This window comes from Nerophis lumbriciformis, linkage group LG13 (assembly GCF_033978685.3).
Source record: "Nerophis lumbriciformis linkage group LG13, RoL_Nlum_v2.1, whole genome shotgun sequence".
NCBI lineage: Eukaryota > Metazoa > Chordata > Actinopteri > Syngnathiformes > Syngnathidae > Nerophis > Nerophis lumbriciformis.
The window spans coordinates 16,655,421-16,669,712 of record NC_084560.2 but is presented as its reverse complement, the minus strand read 5'-3'; the positions used below and the strand labels follow the sequence as shown (position 1 = coordinate 16,669,712).

The window sequence follows — 14,292 nt, the reverse complement described above, 5'->3', positions numbered from 1 at the left end:
TGCCTAAATAGCAACGGCGACACGTTCTTCTGTTATCATTACCATGTTTTGTTTGAACTTAAAGGGGAACATTATCACTAGACCTATGTAAGCGTCAATATATACCTTGATGTTGCAGAAAAAAGACCATATATTTATATATATACATATATACACAACGTGACGTCACATCGGGAAGCAATCCGCCATTTTCTCAAACACATTACAAACACCGAGTCAAATCAGCTCTGTTATTTTCCGTTTTTTTCGACTGTTTTCCGTACCTTGGAGACATCATGCCTCGTCGGTGTGTTGTCGGAGGGTGTAACAACACAAACAGGGACGGATTCAAGTTGCACCAGTGGCCCAAAGATGCGAAAGTGGCAAGAAATTGGACGTTTGTTCCGCACACTTTACCGACGAAAGCTATGCTACGACAGAGATGGCAAGAATGTGTGGATATCCTGCGACACTCAAAGCAGATGCATTTCCAACTGGACTGGACAGATCAGCTTTCAGGAAAAGAGAGCGGATGAGGGTATGTCTACAGAATATATTAATTGATGAAAACTGGGCTGTCTGCACTCTCAAAGTGCATGTTGTTGCCAAATGTATTTCATATGCTGTAAACCTAGTTCATACTTGTTAGTTTCCTTTAATGCCAAACAAACACATACCAATCGTTGGTTAGAAGGCGATCGCCGAATTCGTCCTCGCTTTCTCCCGTGTCGCTGGCTGTCGTGTCGTTTTCGTCGGTTTCGCTTGCATACGGTTCAAACCGATATGGCTCAATAGCTTCAGTTTCTTCTTCAATTTCGTTTTCGCTACCTGCCTCCACACTACAACCATCCGTTTCAATACATGCGTAATCTGTTGAATCGCTTAAGCCGCTGAAATCCGAGTCTGAATCCGAGCTAATGTCGCTATATCTTGCTGTTCTAGCCGCCGTTTGTTTGTGTTGGCATCACTATGTGACGTCACAGGAAAATGGACGGGTGTTTAAAACGATGGTTAAAATCAGGCACTTTGAAGCTTTTTTTAGGGATATTGCGTGATGGGTAAAATTTTGAAAAAAACTTCGAAAAATAAAATAAGCCACTGGGAACTGATTTTTAATGGTTTTAACCATTCTGAAATTGTGATAATGTTCCCCTTTAAATGAACACATAGATCCTATTTTTCAGTCTTTACTGGGCAAACAACCATACTTAGGTAGCTGTTTGGAATATGCACAGTTCTACTCAGTCTTTTTTATCATTGATATAGATTCTATTACAAGTATTTAAATGAGTGGTTGAAAGGAAACTTACATGCAAATATATTTGCAATTCATATTCCCACTTTGTGACATAACCACTAACATCCATCCCTGTCCTGCTGCAGGTCCACACCTTCCGCGGGCCTCACTGGTGTGACCACTGTGCCAACTTCATGTGGGGGCTGATGGCTCAAGGGGTCAAATGTGCAGGTACAGTTTAGAAATCACAGCTTGTTTAAAGTACAAAGTGAGCATTTCTGTATGTGGGTTACTTGGTTTTTAGTGCATCTGGAGCTGGATTATTTCCCTATAATCTACAATCCCAACAGTGAAAACATTGGATTAGGGGGTTGTATAATAGAATGAAACGAGGGCTTCAAAGCAATGATGTAACATCTATTGCTCCATGTTTGTGAGCGAAAGGGATCATTTTACATTCAATCTTACAGCTGCACTTTTTGGGGGGAAGTTTGCCTATCATTCACAATACTTATGTAAGACAAGCACACATGTTTTCCCTATTTTATGCCCTCTAACTAGTAAGAGCATGCATAAAATGAAGCCTATGGGAGTCGCTCTATTCTGCCTGTAAAGCACTTTTTAAAAAAATATCCTAACACTTCCATCAACGTTTTGTATACACGCTAGTATATTTGTAAATAAGTAATGAGCACATTCAAAATAGCATGTAATATGTCCGTGTTTTGATCATTTTAAGCATACAGCAGTGCATTATTTACAAAAAATCTCATCACATAATAAAATAACACTTACTGTACTATGTCTGCGCTCACTTGGATGCGAACTGATAGGATGTTGGCATTATCCCGTTTAGATGAATAATTAATCTTAATCCTCGCAAAGACAAAAGATGGGTGGAACAAAGCATCTTTTCGGGGGATTTTCGGCATTTCCGGGCCTTAGTCGGCTGTCAAAATGTACCAACTTCTTGGTATATGTTCACAGTAGAGATGTCTGATAATATCGGCCTGCCGATATTATCGGCCGATAAATGCGTTAAAATGTAATATCGGAATTTATCGGTGTCTGTTTTTTTATTGGTATCGTTTTTTTTTGTTTTTGTTTTTTTAAATGAAATCAACATAAAAAACACAAGATACACTTACAATTAGTGCACCAACCCAAAAAACCTCCCTCCCCCATTTACACTCATACACACTCATTCACACAAAAGAGTTGTTTATTTATGTTATTAATATTCTGGTTCCTACATTATATATCAATATATATCAATACAGTCTGCAAGGGATACAGTCCGTAAGCACACATGATTGTGCGTGCTGCTGGTCCACTAATAGTACTAACCTTTAACAGTTAATTTTACTCATTTTCATTAATTACTAGTTTCTATGTAACTGTTTTTATATTGTTTTACTTTCTTTTTTATTCAAGAAAATGTTTTTAATTTATTTATCTTATTTTATTTTATGAATTTTTTTTAAAAGTACCTTATCTTCACCATACCTGGTTGTCCAAATTAGGCATAATAATGTGTTAATTCCACGACTGTATATATCGGTTGATATCGGTATCGGTAATTAAAGAGTTGGACAATATCGGAATATCGGATATCGGCAAAAAGCCATTATCGGACATCCCTAGTTCACAGCCTTCTATAATCAAAGTGAGAGGCGTGATTTATAATCTAGAATTAGCTTTTACGAGCTCAGAGGAGACAAAGCAGCTCACCAGCTCATGATGTCAATACAGCAGCATGGGGGAGTTACCTCTCTTGATCAATGCGCCGCTAAAAAATACTGTAGGTCCTTAACGTTAGCGCTTATTTTTTATTTTTTTATTTTTTATTTTATTTTTTTGTCCTGTCCAGCTTCTCAGGCAAATCATATAGTTGATATCGGCTCTACAAATTTACTTTACAAAAGAGAAGTGTGGGATACTTCTCTTGTTGCCTTATTTGTATTAGACTTTATTAAATGTATTTATATTATCATTTGGTGCAGCCGGGCCGGAGCAGGAGGGGATGGAAAGAGGAAAAAAAGGAAGACAGAGGGGGAAATTGTGGGGATAAGACAGAGAGACGACAACAATAACAACAATAGAGCAACATCAGCAAATAGGTGTACAAATATGATGGTAAAAGTGATAGCAAAGAAACAGTTAGTGAAATAAATAATAATACAGAAATGACAATGAGCATTATTACACTACAAATGGAGCAATATAAATACCAATAGAAATAGCGCTATTGATCATGAATAATAACAATAATTTACCTCTATTATCAACAATAGCACTTATAATAACAATATCGCTAACACCTGGTTAATATTCAGGTCACAAAATGTTAGTTTATTATTCTTCGGTCAATGGTCAACAAAATAAACAAACAGTTGTACATTCATAGATTGAAAATGAAAATGTTGCAGACCGAAAGGGTTTAGGCTGAAGTTGAACACTTATAGCTCCTAACCCTATAAACAATGTCAAGTACAAGATGAACTTCCGAAAATTATGAAATGTCTTTTGTACAACATATTATAAATACACATTATACACAATATGAACACTGTTCAATTATATACACAGTAAAGGCATGTGAAATATCCTTATACGCGTGTTAAACCTTTGTACCTATTTATATACTATATACAAACAATTATACTTCCATTATTATTTATATCCCACATTTAGTATTTTAATCAACATTGATCATAGTATTAACTACTGTGTTGATTCAAGAGTGATACAGTATATTTTTGTAAATTGAGTATTGTTGGTGCTTTTGGGTTTTTTTCCCAGTAGGTTTAATGGTCGGAATAGACATAATTACTTTATGACCCCCATAGGCTCTGTCGTATGCAGACTTTTATTTACGAGATGAAAAAGAAAGAAAAACTGTATGTGTTCTTGGCTATCATAAGGATTGTAAATCATGAGCAAAATTAAAAAATAAATGAAGTGCAGTTCCCCTTTAAATGGAATCTTTTTTAAGAATCTTGACTTTATTGCTTCAAAATAATCATTTTTATTTTTGGCTGCGTCTAAATCATCACCTAATAATGGATTACACAATGCTCAACTATTCTCCCACAACTCGCACTGTTTTGTCTTCAAGAAAAAACTGTTCTCTCATCACTTTGTCAAATACTGGTGATGCTTCAGTCTCATTGCAATTGTTCAAATTCATGTCTTGCTGTGCTGCCTGTTTGCTGTATTATTGATGAAGCAAAGTGTGTCACACTAATACAATACACACCGTCGACGTCAGTTGTTGATGCTCCCGTTTTTTGAAAGCTCCACAGCAATCAAATTAAAGAGGCATATGTTTTCAGTCTGCATTTACAGAGCCTTTCATTCCTCCTTCCCTCTCCACCGCAGTTACCCAGAATCTAGGGCACCAAAGTCTCTCATGGTGCTCAGATTTGCATAGCAAAAAAGTGCTCCAACACCCCCTTTCCAGCTTTTTGTCGGAGCTCAACTGTTTTGGCCTGGCGCCAGGGAGGCAGCCTTTGCTCGGTGCTTGTTGTGCCACATTTCCTCATCAGTGTATACCCTCATTCAACCACCCCCACCTCTACAGTCTCATCCCATCATGCCCGCGAAGGAAAACAAAGCTGGCATGTCTCTTTAATGAGGTGCCGAGCTCGGAGCGAGGGGAAGCAGCTCGGTTTCCACATAAATTAAAATGCAGCCTCTTCCACAGTTTGGTCACACAGCTCGGTGTTTAGATTGATGAAATATTCATTATTTATTAAAAAAAAAAAAATCACCGCCACAAACAGGAGTGTGGGTCAAACAAGGTGAGAGAAATAAGCCCCCATTAAACTGTCGCCTCTTTCGCCATAGCAACCAGCCAAAATGCTGACAGGGCAGTAAAAATGAATCCCCAGCCTGCTGGTGTCTCTTTGACGCCCTCACCCACCCCACCTGAGACCTTCGAGGCCATCAGTTTGCACACATGGACACAGGCCTCCATTACGCAGCCTGTCACATATCCTTAAGAGAATCATCTCTTAAGGTAATTACATTTCTGCCCCAATGCATATCAATGCTGAAACCTTTTCTCCTGGGACTCGTCTTAATCTAAATAATGCCTTCAGGTTCTGCATGGAGTAGCTTCCTCGCTTTTGCAAGTGAAAATTGAAAGGTAGAATTTTTTTGGGTGGGAGTTGGACTTTAAACAGGGATGGGGGCGGGTGGTAAGAACCTCTCTGAAATTAGAGAGGACTAAAAAGATCTAAGAGCTGGAGGAGTTGCTCCATTTTAGTCTGTGAAAGTAGGTCTAGTGTCGCCCGCAGCGGCTGAATTGCTGCTTCCGCTGCCATTGTGCTGCACGAGCTTGGATTTGAGAGCAAAGGAAAAAAGAACAGAGCGCACCAGCGGCGGCATTCTCATCCTTGCTTAGTGTTTAGCATCCGCCTCCGTTACAAAGCCGCAGTGGAGTCTCTTCTTTTTTATTTTTTATTTTGTCCTGTCCAGCTTCTCAGGCAAATCATATAGTTGATGTAGATGCCCATATCGGCTGCACAAATGTACTTTACAAAAGAGAAGCGTAGGATACTTCTCTTGTTGCCTTATTTGTATTTTGACTTTATTAAATGTACTGTTTTTTCGCACTATAAGTCACAGTTTTTTTCATAGTTTGGCCGGGGGTGCGACTTATACTCAGGAGCGACTTATGTGTGAAATTATTAACACATTACTGTAAAATATCAAATAATATTATTTAGCTCATTCACGTAAGAGACTAGACATATAAGATTTCATGGGATTTAGCGATTAGGAGTGACAGATTGTTTGATAAACGTATAGCATGTTCTATATGTTATAGTTATTTGAATGACTCTTACCATAATATGTTACGTTAACATACCAGGCACGTTCTCAGTTGGTTATTTATGCCTCATATAACGTACACTTATTCAGCCTGTTGTTCACTATTCTTTATTTATTTTAAATTGCCTTTCAAATGTCTATTCTTGGTGTTGGGTTTTATCAAATACATTTCCCCCAAAAATGCGACTTATACTCCAGTGCGACTTACCGTATTTTTCGGACTATAAGTCGCAGTTTTTTTCATAGTTTGGCCGGGCTCCAGTGCGATTTATATGTTTTTTTCCTTCTTTATTATGCATTTTCGGCAGGTGCGACTAATACTCCTGTGCGACTTATACTCCGAAAAATACGCTATATATGTTTTCTTCCTTCTTTATTGTGCATTTTCGGCCGGAGCGACTTATACTCCGAAAAATACGGTATTTATATTATCATTTGGTGCAGCCGGGCCGGAGCAGGAGGGGATAGAAAGAGAAAAAAAAGGAAGACAGAGGGGGAAATTGTGGGGACAAGAGGGGGATAAGACAGAGAGACAAACACAACAACAGCAAACACAACAATAACAACAACAACAATAGAGCAACATCAGCAAATAGGATATGTACAAATATGATGGTAAAAGTGAGCAAAGAAGCAGTTAGTGAAATAAATAATAATACAGAAATGACAATGAGCATTATTACACTACAAATGGAGCAATACAAATACCAATAGAAATAGCGCTATTAATAATAAACTATACCGATAATTTACCTCTATTAATTATCAACAATGCAGTTGTTCAAATGCAACAATACATATACGTAATGATAACTAGAGATACAAAAGAAAGCAGAAAAATGGAGGGGAAGAAAGAGAAGCAAGCTATATTAACCTTGTAGATTGTTATAGTATATATAGGTTAAGCTTTGTCAGTGTGCCATGTGTTACCCAGTTTCCCCTAGGGCAGGGGTCGGCAACCCAAAATGTTGAAAGAGCCATATTGGACCAAAAATACAAAAAAAACTCTGTCTGGAGCCGTGAAAAATTAAAAGCCATATTACATACAGATAGTGTGTCATGAGATATACATTGAATTAAGAGGACTTAAAGGAAACTAAGTGACCTCAAATATAGCTACAAATGAGGCATTATGATGCAATATGTACATATAGCTAGCCTAAATAGCATGTTAGCATCGATTAGCTTGCAGTCATGCAGTGACCAAATATGTCTGATTAGCACTCCAACAAGTCAATAACATCAACAAAACTCACCTTTCATGCACAACCTTAAACGTTTGGTGGACAAAATGAGACAGAAAAAGAAGTGGCATAAAACACGTCCTAGAAAGTTATACATGTAAACAAACTACGGTGAGTTCAAGGACCGCCAAAATTAGTAGGACAAAACGGCGCTCGCCAAATACTCGAATCAGTGAAGCATGTTTAATATAAACAGTGTGCTTTATAACAATTAGGGAGGTTTGTGTCATGTTTGTCCTCCTACAGAAACCATATTAAAACAAAAAATAGATTGTTTTCCCCCCTCAGCTTTTTCCATTTTTCATACATTTCTGAAAAAGCTCCAGAGAGCCACTAGGGCGGCGCTAAAGAGCCGCATGCGGCTCTAGAGCCGCGGGTTGCCGACCCCTGCCCTAGGGCAACAACGTTAATATATGTTTGATGAAACGTGATTATGTGCATGAGTGTATGTATGTATATGTACTTGTATATGTACAGTATATGTATGTATGGATATGCACTTGTATATGTACAGTATGTGTATATGTATTTTTGTACAGTGAATGTATATGTACATGTATGTGTATATGTATGTTTGTACAGTGAATGTGTATGTACAGTGTGTGTATATGTATGTTTGAGTTTCAGTGGAGTCTCTTCAACAGGATGGATGCACCCATTATGGCTGTGGTATTATTCTTTGCTGTCATTTTATATACTGGTATTATTATTTAATGTGGGCCAAAAAATCCGAAAACCAACAACTATAGACTGAGTTTGTCGCTTTACATGTCAGAGGAAGGGTCTTAATGATTGATTGAGAAAAATGAGTCCTTTGTTGTTGTTTTTTCAATAAAGCCGGCAATTATTTCAGACTGGAATTTTAATCAACACAATAGCTAAATGAGGTTACTGAACTGAAAGAATTCGTCAACAAAATCTTATTATGCTTGACAAAGAACCGTGACGAAGAGGTAAACAAAGAGTTTTTCCGCTTTTCACGACCTGCTCACGTTGTGTCTTGCAGACTGCGGCCTGAACGTGCACAAGCAATGTGCCTCTCTGGTTCCCAACAACTGCAAGCCCAGCCTGAGACATATCCGCAAAGTGTACAGCTGCGACCTCAGCACCTTGGTGAAGGCTCACAACACGGCGCGGCCCATGGTGGTGGACATGTGCATACGCGAGATCGAGTCCAGAGGTGAGCGTCTTTTCAAATGTATTGGCGCGAGAAAATCTTCAGAATGACTATTTGTTAGTCTCGTGGTATTACAACCATCATCGCATTTCCAATGATAATTTACGCCATTATTTCAGATAATTGTGCACATGTAAAGAGGAATACAGGACAGTTTTCTACTGTTAGAAGAGCTTATTGCTTCCTCATCCTCTGCCCCTGATGGATGTTGGTGTCTTAGTTTGATGTATGTCTTTATTAGGCTGCCCAGTGATGCGGAAAACTATTTTTATCCGCCTATTATTTTAGATAGTTTTTACATACAATCCTCTATACCAGGCTTGGGCAATTATTTTGACTTGGGGCCCAAATTTTGAGGAAAAAAATGTGTCTTGGGGCTGATATATCTGATTATTAGGAACACTAATACAAAACCTCACAATAATGTCTGATTGAAAGCTAAAAACGTTATGACAGACCGCCTTAAAAAACAGAATGGAATTTTAAATTTTTTTACTGAATGAGACACCAGAATGTACATGAAAATAAAGAGTGTGGGATTTACAATATTAACTATGACAGATAAAACACTGAATATTGACAACATATGAACGTCACACCCCCTCTCCATCCACATATTTTACAATCAAGCAAAACGCATCAAACACAGCAAAATATGAACGCGAAGGGTAAAAAATAAACCCAGCTACAATGTGATATATGTGATATATCACTAAGCTTTAGAACTTTGTTGTAAAAATCTCCTTCCACGTCTGTCCCTGACACCCACATTTCAGGCTTTGGTAACACTCTGTGGAAACGCTCCTCACCCCATACTTGCCAACCTTGAGACCTCCGATTTCGGGAGGTGGGGGGTGTGGTCGGGGGCGGGGCGGGGGGCGTGGTTAAGATATATATATATAAGAAATACTTGACTTTCAGTGAATTCTAGCTATATATATATATATATATATATATATATATATATATATATATATAAATAAAAATAAAAGAAATACTTGAATTTCAGTGTTCATTTATTTACACATATACACACACAACACTCATCTACTCTTTGTTGAGTTAAGGCATACTTGCCAACCTTGAGACCTCCGATTTCGGGAGGTGGGGGGTAGGGGTGGGTGGCGTGGTCGGGGGTGGGGCGGGGGGCGTGGCTGGGGGCGTGGTTAAGATATATATATAAGAAATACTTGACTTTCAGTGAATTCTAGCTATATATATATATCTATATATTTTTTATTACATATATATATATATATATATATATATATATATATAAATAAAATAAATACTTGAATTTCAGTGTTCATTTATTTACACATAACACTCATCTACTCATTGTTGAGTTAAGGGTTGAATTGTCCATCCTTGTTCTATTCTCTGTCACTATTTCAGAACACACACATCATACAAATATACATTATAAAATCAATAAGAAAACTGGAGCTCTAATTTGGGAGTCTGAATTAGGATCAGAAGTTCCTATATAAACATTGCGCACTCACGTCGCCTTTTTGTATTGATTACTGCAGCTGTGCACTGGATTCATTCACAAATACAAACTACAACTCACAAACACTTTAGAGTTAGGCTCCACCATCAGAATGTGTACTTAAACTTATAAAGATCACATGGATATTATTCAGTGAGTTGATTCACCAAAACTAACTTGTTATACAGGAGGAAAAAGCACACAGGATGATTCAATTGTTCACAGACTGGTCGCGCTCATCAGAATGACAAGACACTTCCGGTCTGCAGGTGATAGCATTCAATTGGGAAGAAACGTCCTACTGCCCCCTACTGACCAATGTGAATACTGATAAATGTGTAATGACAGCTCCAAAAACGAATTCAAACCACAAAATAAAATAAATAAATCAACACAAAAATGTGACGCATGATGGGTGGGTCACATATGCATGTACAGTAGATGGCAGTATTGTCCTGTTTAAAAGTGTCACAACATTGCTGTTTACGGCAGATGAACTGCTTTACAGTAGACGAAAACTTGACTGCTGTTGTTGTGTGTTGTTGCCGCGCTGGGAGGACGTTATTGAAACTGCCTAACAATAAACCCACTTAAGAAACCAAGAACTCGCCCTCGATCATTAGCTGTTTATATTGTGGGACAGCGGACGTGTGAACAGGCTGTCAACACGTCACTCAGGTCCGCATGGAGCTGGAGGGGGCGTGGCCTCCAGCTCCGCCTGAATTTCGGGAGAAAATTTGTCCCGGTAGGTTTTCGGGAGAGGCGCTGAATTTCGGGAGTCTCCCGGAAAATCTGGGAGGGTTGGCAAGTATGCCTCACCCACACTGCTTGGTGCCTCGTCTGAGCTGCTGTGACTTACATTACCACAGTAACTAATTAGATGACCATAGTAACTAATTAGATGACCACAGTAACTAATTAGATGACCATAGTAACTAGTATATGATGCAGATTCCAAGCATTGAAAGACTTAGTATAGTTGAAGACTTACAGTCATTAGAAAACATCACTGCACATCATAATGGCAGCTACACTTTACATCTTATGATATAGAAAAAATATTTGGGAATGTCCGGCGGGCCAGATTGAATAGCTTAATGCGGCCCCCGGGCCTTAATTCGCCCAGGTCTGATCTATACAGATAAAAGAGTTTTTAATAGGGGTGTGTTGATCCAATAATGATATTGGATATCGGTCCAGTATCAGCAAAAAAAACAAGTATCATATAAGTGCTCCGCTACAAACAGTCCTTTCCTTTTTTTTGTTCTCTAGTCACACACTAGGTGTGGTGAAATTACTCTCTGCATTTTACCATCCTCTTGTTCCACCCACTGGGAGGTGAGGGGAGCAGGGAGCAGCAGCGGCGGCCGCGCTCGCCTGCATTATATTAACGTGTGCCTAGGTGGACAGCCAGTTGACATCTGAATGTCCTCCAATAAGCACACAAGATTGATCTGTTCTTGGTTTTAATGAGGTCATTTACAAAAGGTAAACATGGCTAAGCTACTCGGAGCTCGCAGCGACAGTGGGTCGGCGTAGAGCGGCTGTGCTAGCAACTCAAAGGTTCCAGGTTCGAGCCCCACTTTCGCCATTCCTAGTCACTGCAGTTGTGTCCTTGAGCTCGATACACCTGCTCCCAGTGGAAATGTAACTTAGATCAGTGGTACCCAACCACCGGGCCGCGGCCCGATTGATACCGGGGCGCACAAGAAAAAAAAAAGAATTTTTTTATTTATTTTTTATTTTTTATTTATTTTTTTTATTAAATTGATTTGATTTAGATTTATTGGTCCCCTTGGGGAAATTCATTGTCACTGTCGTACATTTAAACACTAGACATTACACATCACACACACACAAAAAAAAAAAGACATCATACATGACCAACACACATTTACTCAACATAAAAACACAATATATACACTATATATCAATGTATGTCAATACAGTCTGCAGGGATACAGTCCGTAAGCACACATGATTGTATTTCTTTATTAAAAAAAAAAAAATCACTCCTCCCATACCTTGCCCTTATGTGGGCTTTGTACCGAGGATGTCGTTGTGGCTTGTGCAGCCCTTTGAGACACTTGTGATTTAGGGCTATATAAATAAACATTGATTGATTGATTGATTGACTTCAAAAATGTGTCTCCTCAGTTCCCAAACCTTTACTGAGTGTTGTTAAAAGGAAAGGCCATGTAACACAGTGGTAAAAATGCCCCTCTGACATCTTTTTTGCAATGTGCATTAAATTCTAAGTTCATGATTATTTGCAAAAAAAAAAGAAGTTTCTCAGTGTGAACATGAAATATCTTGTCTTTGCAGTCTATTCAATTGAATATAAGTTGAAAAGGATTTGCAAATCATTGTATTCTCTTTTTATTTACCATTTACACAACGTGCCTTCAACTTGGTTTTGGGTTTTGTACTTCATTGTTCTACGTTACTTGTGGCAGTGTGGTGATATCTATTTTTCTACCCCCTAGGACTGAAGTCTGAAGGCCTCTACAGAATATCTGGATTCAGCGACTCGGTGGAAGAAGTCAAGATGGCGTTCGACAAAGGTTTGCCTTCTTTTCTGTTGAGAAAGACACTGCGTGTGTAGACAACTGCATGTGTTCACATGATGGCCGACCGTCACTTCTGATTAACGAGAGTGACACTTATTGGAGGAATAATGTCCCTGGAGGAAGTGTCCCTCACATGCAGCGTCAAAACAACACCTCGGGTGGGAGTAATGCTACTGCAGTGTTTTTCAATCTTTTCTGAGCCAAGGCACATGGAAAAATCCCGAGGCACACCTCGAGCAGAAAACATAAAAAATGAAACTCAGCAGCCAATATTGACAGTAAAAAGTTGTTCTCGCAATTGTTGGATATGAATTCAAAGCATAACCAAGCATTCATCACTATAGCTCTTGTCTCAAAGTAGGTGTACTGTCACCACCTGTCACATCACTCCCTGACTTATTTTGAGTTTTTTGCTGTTTTCCTGTGTGTAGTGTTTTAGTTCTTGTCTTGAGCTCCTATTTTGGTGTTGATTGTCATGTACGGATGTGCTTTGTGGACGCCGTCTGCTCCACACGCTGTAAGTCTTTGCTGTCGTCCAGCATACTGTTTTTGTTTACTTTGCAGCCAGTTCAGTTTTAGTTTTGTTTTGCATAGCCTTCCTTAAGCTTCAATGCCTTTTCTTAGCGGCACTCGCCTTTTGTTTATTTTTATTTTAAGCATTAGACACCTTTTTACCTGCACGCTGCCTCCCGCATATTTGATCATGACAAACCGTGTTCCCGACATCTACAAAGCAATTAGCTACCTGCTGATATGCCGAGCTCTAGACAGTACAGACACTCAACAACAACACATTATTTGCGGATTATAATTACTGGTTTGCTTAAAATATTTTTAACCCAATTAGGTCAAATTACATAATCTCCCACGGCACACCAATCAATTTCTCATGGTACACTAGTGTGCTGCAGCACAGTGGTTTCAACCACTGTACTACTTAGTACTACTTACACAATTTACTCTTCAGTGGCCTAGTGCAGTGTTTTTCAACCACTGTGCCGCGGCACACTAGTGTGCCGTGAGATACAGTCTGGTGTGCCGTGGGAGATTATCTATTTTCACCTATTTAGGTTAAAAATATTTTTTGCAAAGCAGTAATTATAGTCTGCAAATGATGTGTTGTTGTTGAGTGTCGGTGCTGTCTAGAGCTTAGCAGAGTAACCGTGTAATACTCTTCCATATCAGTAGGTGGCAGCAGGTAGCTAATTGCTTTGTAGATGTCGGAAACAGCGGGAGGCAGCGTGCAGGTAAAAAGGTATCTAATGCTTAAACCAAAAATAAACAAAAGGTGAATGCCCCTAAGAAAAGGCATTGATGCTTAGGGAAGGCTATGCAGAACGGAACTAAAACTGAACTGGTTGCAAAGTAAACAAAAACAGAACGCTGGACGACCGCAAAGACTTACTGTGGAGCAAAGACGGCGTCCACAAAGTATATCCGAACATGACATGACAATCGACAATGTCCCCACATAGAAGGATAAAAACAACTGGAATATTCTTGATTGCTAAAACAAAGTAGATCTGGGAGATATCTCTCAAAGGAAGACATGACACTGCTAAAGGAAAATACCAAAAAAAAAGAGAAAAAGCCACCACAATAGGCGCGCAAGACAAGAAGTAAAACACTACACAGAAAAAAACTCCAAATAAGTCAGGGTGTGATGTGACAGGTGGTGACAGTACACCTAGTGATTGGTTATGGTTTAATGTCATACCCAACAATTGCGACAACGACTTTTTACTGTCAACTGA

At 38.9% G+C, this 14,292-nt stretch overlaps 1 protein-coding gene across 2 annotated transcripts in view; it reads left to right on the top strand.

Moving 5' to 3' along the window:
- chn1 (chimerin 1) overlaps positions 1–14,292 on the top strand; it is a 75,884-nt gene that overhangs the window by 53,361 nt on the left and 8,231 nt on the right. For both annotated transcript variants that reach the window (XM_061971599.2, XM_061971597.2), the window contains 3 exons: positions 1,363–1,447; positions 8,306–8,479; positions 12,455–12,532. In XM_061971599.2, the coding sequence (XP_061827583.2) occupies positions 1,363–1,447; positions 8,306–8,479; positions 12,455–12,532 (337 nt within the window). The remainder of the gene's footprint in view (positions 1–1,362; positions 1,448–8,305; positions 8,480–12,454; positions 12,533–14,292) is intronic.